A 10,400-nucleotide genomic window follows, 5' to 3' on the forward strand; every position below is an offset into this window, starting at 1 on the left:
ACAAAATGTCTGCAAGATATAGCCCCCAATGCCCTTGGGAGAAAGCTCTACTATTAAATCTCTTTAATAACTTTTAAGTGGATGGTCAGATGCATTTCCTCTGCAGTTATTCTTAATCATTGCTAAAGGAGAAGTGCATGGCAGAAAGCAGCTCACAGTGGCCTGTGCTTTTACTTTTTCTAAATGTAGCATCATAAATATTGACTCGGGGCACTATTTCCTGAAAGCCTGCATATTCTTATGCAACTTCCTAACTTTCAAAGACATTAAAGCTAATGTTTTCACACACTTTGCAAGGGAGATGCATTATCATTTCCCCTGCTCGATGATTCTTGTGGAAGTTTGCAAGGGACTTTAATGATGTTTATAATTTTAAAATGTGTTTCTAACAAAGTATCAAGAACACCAGTAGGCTAAAATACCCTTTCTTTTTAAGTACTTCCTTTTACAAGAACTGTAGTACCTTTCTCATTAAAAATTTGTAACAGAAAACACCCTCTTTTTGTATTGCATATTGGTATTGCATACCTCGTATTGGTATTGATATAGCATGACTTATCCCCAGCCTCATTTGTATTCTGAGACTAAGTTCTCTGGATACAATAACAGAAAACAGACTTCACCTTTCCACTCTATAGGCTCTATTCTACTGATAAACTAAAATCCTTTGAGTAATTCACAAGAAACATTTAATGATGTTACCATTATAGTACCCGAGGAGTGCCTGAATTCAAACTAAGGTAGGGAGAAAAGGCATAGATTAATTTACTTCTGTATTCACCACCTGGACACTTTATTTGCCTTCTCAGAAAGAGAACTGGGGAGGAAGACTCAGTTGTGAGGCGTGCGCTGTCCGTGGTGCTGAAAGCTCTACCCTTGCGGGCTGGGTCTGCCCAGCGCTCACCACCCGCATTCTTGGGGTCCCTCAGGCCTTACCTGCTCTGCGCCTTGGAAGCAGATCTTGCAAATGGGCTGATGGTGCTGGTGCTGATGCCCCGAGCGCTGTTCGCTACTGCCGCCACTACTGCTGCTGCGGCTGCTACACACGGAGCGTGTCTCGGGCTGGTCTCCGGTGCCTCGCCGCTCGCCCTCCCCGCACGCGCCGGCCTCGGGCTCCCCCGGGCTGCCTTTCCCCGCCGCAGCCTCGGGGACCTTCACCTCCGGAAGGAGCCTAGGACCTTCGCAGGAGTCGCCCGCCGCTGACACCTCCTGGTCGCCGGGCAACAGAGACGGCGGCAGCGGCGGTAGAGGCTCTCCCGCGCCCTTGCGCCGAGCGGCCAGTTCTACCGGCGGCTCGCCCGACCCTACGATGCGCTCCAGAGGCGCGGGCAGCGGCGGCCGGTAGCGTGGGGAGGTGGGGACCAGGGCCGACTCTCCCGGAGGCGGGGGTGGGGACGGCGGGGGTAGAGGTGGCTCAGCTTCGAGGCTGTCCGCCCGGCTAGACCGCTTGCTGCCCTCGTCGCTCATGGTGGAGTCACCGCTGTCCTCCTGCCCGCCCAGTGGCGGGCCGGGTGCGGACTGCAGCCAGAGAGAGCGTAGGGGGAGGCTGGAGAGGGAGGAGGGAGGAGGGTGGGAAGGGGAACCGGGGCGCAGGGACTAGGAGGGCGGGACCAGGAGAGAACGCGGAGGACTGGCGGGGCGGCAGCAGAGGCGGCTGTTCAGCGGAGCCGCCGGCTCGGCTCTGCTGGAGGCGGCGCCGAGTTCGGCTGCGCGTGCCAGGCGCGCGGGGGGCGGGGGTGGGAGGCGGGGAGGAGCTGGGCAAGGAAGCTGGGAACAAGCGCGGGACTGGAGGATGGGGGTGGGCAAGTCGTGCGTGAGAGGGAGGTGTGGGGTGCCGAGAGGACCCTGCTGGAACTGGGGGGATCCCCGGGGCCGCTTCCACTAACCCCGCCCCGGGCCGCTCACGTCGGTTCCGGGGCGGATTGCCCCCCTCTGAAGCGCGCGGCACTGCGGCTCCAGTGAGAAAGGAAAAGGGGGAGGGGTCGGAAGCTGCCGATCCAAAAACCGTTACTGGGTGGGTCTGGGGGAATTCCGAGACACCGGCCGGGTGGGGGCGCGGTGGGCCAAGCGGAGACCCGCGTGGGAGTTAGGATGAGGGCGAGGTAGGCATTCGTGGGGTGTAAGAACCCACTGAGCAGAGGCACGCAGGAAAGGACTCTTAGGGACAGATGCTGGAACTGCTCTTAGCTCTACTGTTGTTTTGGAGATCCTAGTTCTCTCTCCTTCAGAGCACTCGGCATCTCAAAAGTCTTCAAGCAGAAGCCTCTGGAACCTTTGTCATCCCCGGGAATGCGCCAGTCCTCCTGTCCCCCTCTCCTGAATATACATTCTGGATTTGCAAATTTTTCCGATGCTTCCGAGATTGAAGAGTTGCGGTGCCCCATTCTGTGCCTTGTGGGTCTCTTTCACGCTTGCAGTAATATTGCTGCGTCCTTCCCAGGAAAAGTGGCTACAACCTTGAACCCCTGCTTGACTCAGCCTGGGTCCGCCCTCCTCCTCCCCTCCCCCTGCCCCCAGTCTCTCCTCCCTGTCTTCTCTCTCTCCTTTTCCCCTGGCCTCTCTCCTGCTCCCTGCTCCTCCCTGCCTTTTCTCTCCTTTTCTCTCTCTCTCCCTCTGCCTTTCCAGTAGGGTACTGGACAGAAATCTGTGCTCCTGTGCTCTGGCGCTCTGTTGCAAACCAAGCAGCCCTTGGATTTATACCCTGCAAGGTGTCTATGCAAATCAATTGTGACTTATCACTGAAGTGGAGCCTTAATGTCTTTGACACAAGAGACTGACTCTAAAACATTACTTTTTGGCTACATTTCATAGCTGAAGACCCAGGACCAGATAGGCAAATTAAGCTGTTCGAGGTCACCGGCCTAATAAAGGACTTTTACTGACTCCTGCTTCCGTGGATCTGACACCAATGGGTGTGGGTTTGGGTGTGCGTGCGTGCGTGCGTGCACACCCACTTGTCCAGGCCGGGGTGAGGGGCACAGGAACACACACACACGCCAACATTCATACCCAATCCTTTCTTCCTCTTATTGGAAATACTTCTGTGGCATGTGGTTTGTTTTTGAGCCTCTGACTCCAGTTAACAGAATTGAAGTAGTTGAGGCAAAATACAAGCTTAAGTGGAATTTTCAAGTATACATTTGCCTTTCTTAAAAAAGGAAAGAGAGAGGGTGGCAGGAGGGAGGAAGGGAGGAAGGGAGGAAGGGAGGAAGGGAGGGAGAGAGAAACAACAAAGGAGAGAAAGGTAAAGGCCCAGGTCTTTTGACAGATATCAGTGTGGCCCAACTGAAGTTCCAAAAGGGGGAAAAAATGAAGACTGCTTCGCCACAAATGGCTTCAGATGAAACCGCTTTCAGGAATGTCCTCTCACACAGTTCCCTCAGACCAGTTTATTTTTGGTAGCACAGTGGCAGGCAGCAAACACGCTTTTAAAATAATCCTTGCAGGCCCTGGACGTTTACCACCCTGAAGAAATGTGACGGTAGACAGGGGTTGCTTGGGTCTTCGCCTGTCAAAAGCACAACACATGCATTTGTATATTACCCCACTCATAAGATTTTCCTAAGCATGCATAGACTCAAATGCCTGAGTCATAAATTCTTAAAAGGGGACAAATTTTATATATCATCACAGGTAATTCGATACGCTGTTAATCAATCGTACAACAAAATATGTTATTAAAGGGCAAAATGAAGGCAGAGATGGTGTAGATAGCCAAGCAGATAAACTGCAGCTAGATGTGTTCTTCCAGTTGCTTCTTTCTGAAAAAATAACTCCAATAGTCAAAAATTTCATTTCTTAATATGATGGCTAACCACATGAAAAACGGAAAGAAACATTGTTCCCCACTTTCATTGAACTTGGAGGCCGATCTCTCCCCACCCCCACCCTCACCCCCACACCCCACCCCCACTAACAAATGCTCCACCCTACCTACTGAGTCTTCAATGGACCCGTAGAAACTGAATTTTGACCTCTACTGTAAAAGCGTGGAGTAATGAGGAACTATCAGCTGCCGACATCCAAATGGAAGAGAGAAGGGAGGCACAGGAGGGCTATGGAAAGGACACCTCACCTCCAACAGCCAACAGAAGCTGGTGTTCATCAAGTTTTTAAAAGTCAACTTTTGTCAAATGCAAGTGAATGGTGACATGTATGTGGAATATATATATATATATATATATATATATATATATATATAGAGAGAGAGAGAGAGAGAGAGAGAGAGAGAGAGAGAGAAAGAGAGAGGGAGAAAGCTAAACACCATAGCAAATATGTTTAAACCCCTTATTGTGGTCCTCGAATACGTCCTTCCCTATGCAGTCCATTTCACTCCGACATACAGACCCCTTAGACACCAGTAACTGAATGGAAGAATGATGGGGAAATGTTAAAAAGTCAGGCAAGGGTGCCCCCACATGTCCTTATGTGGCTTTAATGCGTGACCCTAAGAGTTTCTCCTGCAGCCTCCCCTGGTATTCAAAAGCCCTGGGATTAAATATTGAAGTTAGTTGAAAGGGAGAGGGGTTAAATAGCAGGTAAGTCAGGCTATGGTGTGTGAGAGTGATTTTAGATTTATCCCGAATCTAAACTAGGAGTGGTGACCTTGATGCATCCTTCAAACAAATAAAGATAAGCCTGGAGAGCTCTTTAGAACTGCTTTTAAAAAAAATTTTTTTTGAGTGTAGCTCTTACAGATATCTTACATTGATATCTCCGTGGAGATTGAATACAATATAATACATAGTGTTGCCAGTTGTCTTCACATACCCAAGAAAAGAAACTAAGAATCCAGCCTACACTCAATCCAGGAATCATTTCCCCAACCTTCTGCTGTGAAACAACAAGGTTATATTGATAGCGGGGAGCTGCAAACCCAGCACTCACCTGTGCAGAGTACAGCCTTGTCAGGTACCAGAAATAGTGTCTGTCTGTCAACCTCTTGTCAGCACAGCTCCACATACAGAGAGGTCCACAACCTACAGCTTCCTCCCTCTCCCCTTAACTCTAACTGCACATATCAAACCCTATCCTACACCGAGATGTATCATTCAAAGCCACTTCCCACCAAGCAGGTCCAGTCCAAAAGTAGACATCCCCAAGCCTTTTATTCATCCCCTTTACGCCCACAGCCAGCTGCCCACTCTGCGCACTCATTCTATTGTTCAAGCCGCCATCTTTTCCATCATGCCTGCATTTCCTTTCTCAAATTTGTGTATGAAATAAAAAGACAGTCCTACAAATGTACTTTGAAAATATATACCATATTCTACTATTTATTCTCACTGCTGTACGTGCTGTCCCAGTTCAGTCTGCCATCTTCAGGCACTGGATCGTCAATGTGCATTTCTGTGTCTCTCCTTCTCACCATAGATCCATCCCTTGCAGCAGCCAGATGATCTCAGTCAAGAGTGAGTTCAACTCTTCAGCTCCCTGTTTGATGAATAAAAATGGTCCCATGGGCTCATAGGGTATGGTACAATTGGAGGTGTAGCCTTGTTGCAGGAAGTGGTTCCTTCTCTTCCTGCTGCTTGCTGATCTGATCTGGCGGTAGAACTTTCAGCTCCTTCGCCAGCAGCATGTCTGCCCGCATGCTGCCACGTTCCCTGCCATGACAAAGATGGACTGAACCTCTGAACTGTAAGCCAGCTCCAATTAATGATTTACTTTATAAAAGTTGTCACGGTCATGGTGTCCCTATACAGCAATAGAAACCCTAAATAAGACAACGTCCCGTCACACTGTCAAAAACCTTAGCACAGCTCTACCCTCACCTCTGAAGATGTATGTATACCCAGAATTCACCTCTTCCTATTCACTCTCACAAGTAACAAGCTTGTGATTCCCTAGGCCCTCTTTCCTCTTTATTCCTGTCTTTAAGACTCAGTCCTGTCTCACTTCGCCCAACCACACCCATCTGAAATAAGATCTTCTACTATTGTTATGTCTGACCTTAGTCATGTTATTTTTCATCCCACTACCCAAAATGCTCTCCTTCATCCCACTACCCAGCATCCATTCATTCACCCTACTGCCCAGCATCCACTCATTCATGCCCCCACCCAAAATGCCCTCCTTCATCCCACTACCCAGCATCCTCTCATTCATCCCACTACCCAACATTCCCTCCTTCATCCCACTACCCAGCATCCACTCATTCATCCCACTACCCAGCATCCACTCATTCATCCCACTACTCAGCATCCACTCATTCATCCCACTACCCAACATTCCCTCCTTCATCCCACTACTCAGCATCCACTCATTCATCCCACTACCCAACATTCCCTCCTTCATCCCATTACCCAGCATCCACTCATTCATTTCATTACCCAGCATCCACTCACACCTTCACATTATGCACACTTTTCTTGTTTTCTCACCTAGCATCTTTGACTGGCACTCTTGCCCTATAGGAAACTGTCTTGCTAATGGTTATTACCAATGACTAGAACAGAATAGTGCACAGCAAATATTTACTATCAATCAAAAGTCTGTCATGTGGGAAATTATTCATCAGCTTCTGTGTTTAAAGCACTATGTGGCTGGTTAAACTGAATTCTCAGGTGAGAATGCAATCACCTATAGAAATACGCTTCTTAAATAAGATGCAAGCCATTCCTCTCCACTTCTTAACTGAGTTAATCGCATTTTCTTAGTCATGTGTACGTACTGACTACTTAGTCTTCTGTTACCAGGTTAAGTGAAATCAAAATCTTAGGAGATTTGATCATGTTCACCAAAGACACATGACTGATTTTAAAATTCATGCCACTGGTTTTAAGGAATCAAAGTGAAGAAGGGACAAATTATGGGTAGTCTGGCCAACCTCGTTACATACCTGCTCGCTCTGTCCTCTGACTTGACATGATTTGACATTTTAGTATCTGACAACTCTACCCTTAGTTTAAGAATATTCTTTCTCTCCATCTTTCTAGTATTTCCCCCTACATCTCCCAGCAGTTTTCTATCCCTAGTACTGTTTCCACTCTTAAAGACTTCCAAATAATAATAATCAGCTTTTGCATTTAAAGCACTATGTGCCTGGTTAATCTGAATAGCCAGGTCCTCCGTACCTTTACTGCATTCATTTATCTTCATCAACCTGTTAGCTTTGACCTATAGCCCTCAAGATACCTGGTATCTCCTCTAAAATCTCTAGGGTACCTAAACTCTGATAACTAAGTAGTGCCATCAATATTTACTGATTGCCACCAAAGCCACCTCCTCTCAGCCCACTTTCCAAATGTTCTGAGACCTTACAAACAAGAAAATGTTAAAGAGGATGTTGATTTGTAAAAGATTATATTACACTGCAATGATAAGGAAGTCTTGTGTTCATCCCTGCCTTGAACCCTGGAAATAACAAAAGAGTTCTTCACATCAGAGCTATGAATGCCCAAAGAGCCTAATTAAGACACTGAGGATGTCTTCATGCACAGGGCATCCAGAAACAACCTACCATCTGGAATGGAGTAAAATCGATGGCACTTGACAGAGCAGCCAAAACCCTAATAAAGTCATTGCTGAGATCATTGTGCTGAAAATTACCTTGTTTTCTACCAAATTCATACATTGAATGGGATTTTACGCTACAACCTGAATGCCATGCCTTGCATTATAGCATTAGATATGTTTTCACTTGGCCCTTTCCCATTGTTCTACATTTTAACCCATTTGATTTGAGTCAGTCTATGCACACACAATCTATTTTCCCCAAAGGCTATAATTACTCTGGTGTGAACCGTGTGTGAACCAAAAGTTAATATTAAAAGTGTTGATTAAAAATAACTTATTTTTAAATGATCAATTCACTTTTACGTAACAACTTAAAAAGGGATTGATCCCACAATGCTTGGGTGGAGAGCAGAGGAGAGCTATAGAACTTGATAATGCAGATATAGCCGTCTTGAAGTTTGCTTTGATGGAGACTCTGTGCCTAGGGATCATCATTGAGAGCCATAATTTGTACAGAGGAATTGCCAAGTTTTCTTACTCTTTCACCTCTCCGTACCTGCTTTTCTCCAAATTCCTAATCCCACCACCGGGACATCAGATCTTGTAGAGAAGAGTGGAGATATTACGTTGCTGTCTTTCACATAGATGTGAATCCCATCTGTTGCAATGCCTGCCTCTTCTGTGGGGCCCCTATCATAGAGCATCTTTTCAAAAAAAAAAAAAGAAGAAGAAAAAGGGAACCAACTCCAACTCTCCGCTAGACCAATAACCCCGAAGGAATCCCTCTGCACCATTGTCTAGACCTTAAGCATTCCAAGAAACCATTGTGATGTCCCCAAAATGTATCATGCACTGATGACCAGCCATGAAGATATGATAAACACACACACACACACACACAGAGAGAGAGAGAGAGAGAGAGAGAGAGAGAGAGAGAGAGAGAGAGAGAGAGAGAGAGAGTTACTGTGAATCAATAACATTTCCTAAAAGGAAGGGACATGTTTAGAACATCAGCTGCATGGCTAACAAAAGGATACCATGTATACCCACTTCTTGGATATCACCTGTAGCTTGTACTAATTCATAATTTCTACTATCCATCTCAAGTCTGACACCTGGACACACTCAGCTAAGGCTAAAGAATGAAACTGCATTCCCAGATGTACTAGTTATTTATTGGGATACAAAGCAAGAGTTATAAAAGTTTATTTAAACACAAGATGCCTAAATGCTAAATCCAGAAAGGCTTGAGTATATACATGAATTACTATACATGAATTTACATGAATTAATATACATGAATTAATATACATGAATTAATATACATGAATTACTAGTTTTTAAAAATAACATTTGATGGGTCAGCAAGATGTCTCGGATGGTAAACATGTCTTCTGCCAAGACCACTGACTTGAATATGATGCCTAGAACCCACAGAGAAGAGACAGGTGACTCCCATGAATTGTTCTCTAACCTACACACACACACACACACACACACACATGAAATAATGAGATTTAAAATGTAAAATAATATTTGATACTGTCATGGACCCAACTGTAAATATGTATATGTATGTGCATGTGTATGTATATGTGAGAAATTGATACTATATATTAGAAATTGAATATATATATATATATATATATATATATATATATATAATTGATTGTAAAAAGCATATACCATATGTACAATCAGCAATTAACAAGCCAAATCTGCTGATGGTGCCCTTTGATTCAGCTTTTAACACTTGTAGAAAAACAAAAAAAAAATGGGAACATAACATTAAACATATATCATAGAGTTGTATAAGAATTAAAAGGGTTATCAAAATATAGAAATATAGATAATTGTGCATGGAGAAGGGGATTCATTTCAGAAAAATTTCTCAGAGTGATGGTTTGAGCTGGGTTTAAATGGTAGAGGCGAGACGTAGTCCAACAACTGTCAGCATAGTGAACTCAGTGTGAGGGCAGCTAAGAGGATTTATGAAGCAAGCCCAAGAGAGTGAATGTAATTGTAAGTGAGACAAACCAACTATGTGCTGAAGGACAAGGAGACAGGGACTTTCTGCTCAAAACCCTGCAAGGTTTGACCATTCTCCTACCAAGAAGCCAAGCATGACCTAGAACTGATTCAGGAAATGAACAAGCCACCCTCAACAGTTCACTTCACCCCATGCTACAAATGGCATGATCTTTTATTTTTATGTTAAATAGAACTCAATTAAATATGCTTCTCCATGACAGAATGCAAATAACAAATTTTGAAATGTAAGCAGTATACCCAGCATACAAAACATGTAACAGCTAATGTTACTCCCTTCCAAGAAAAAAATTAAAGCCAATCTCTTAAAAATATCTCAGCAGTAAGATTTCATTTATGAGCAAAAGGCTTTGTGCATGCTTGAGTTAATGCCTGGAACTATTAGTGCCTTGTAGCCTCTATACTCAATGACATTTATAATGAAGAGTGCAAGTACCCAGGAAAAGTGTATAGCCTTAGCATATTGCTCTGGGTAGCACAATTACATAGCATGCACGGCCCCTTATTTCAAATATCAGGACCTTATCATTAAAAATTGAGCATGTTGCCTGTACCATCTTTGTTGATTAGCCTATAATCAACAATGAAATGTGTCCAGAAAATTCTTTTTCAGTACAGCCAGTATATTAGTTATTCTTCTTCTTTTACTTTTTAATTTATTTAATTTAAATATAATTTCCTAGGAAGTCTTCTCTTCATACTGATGTGAACTATCATGGCATAAAGGTTCCAAGTACCACTAGACCTAGCCGCCACAAAGCTCGACTGTAAACGTGATGCCTGGTAATGTTCGAATGAGCACATTTGATACTGAAATGCCAGACTTTCTACTTATGTAAGAAAATACAAGAGTTTATTTGGGTTAGAGTTCTAGAGAGCTAGAGTCCATCCGT

General features: G+C 44.7%; 1 protein-coding gene across 1 annotated transcript in view; it reads right to left on the minus strand.

Annotated features, from left to right (window-relative positions):
- Positions 1–1,467, minus strand: part of Marchf11 (membrane associated ring-CH-type finger 11) — a 99,578-nt gene extending 98,111 nt beyond the window's left edge. The window contains exon 1 of the mRNA XM_052159957.1: positions 937–1,467. Within this exon, the coding sequence (XP_052015917.1) occupies positions 937–1,467 (531 nt within the window). The remainder of the gene's footprint in view (positions 1–936) is intronic.
- Positions 1,468–10,400: the final 8,933 nt, after the last annotated feature.

The sequence above is a fragment of the Apodemus sylvaticus genome, chromosome 16 (genome assembly GCF_947179515.1).
Source record: "Apodemus sylvaticus chromosome 16, mApoSyl1.1, whole genome shotgun sequence".
NCBI classification, from domain to species: Eukaryota; Metazoa; Chordata; class Mammalia; order Rodentia; family Muridae; genus Apodemus; species Apodemus sylvaticus.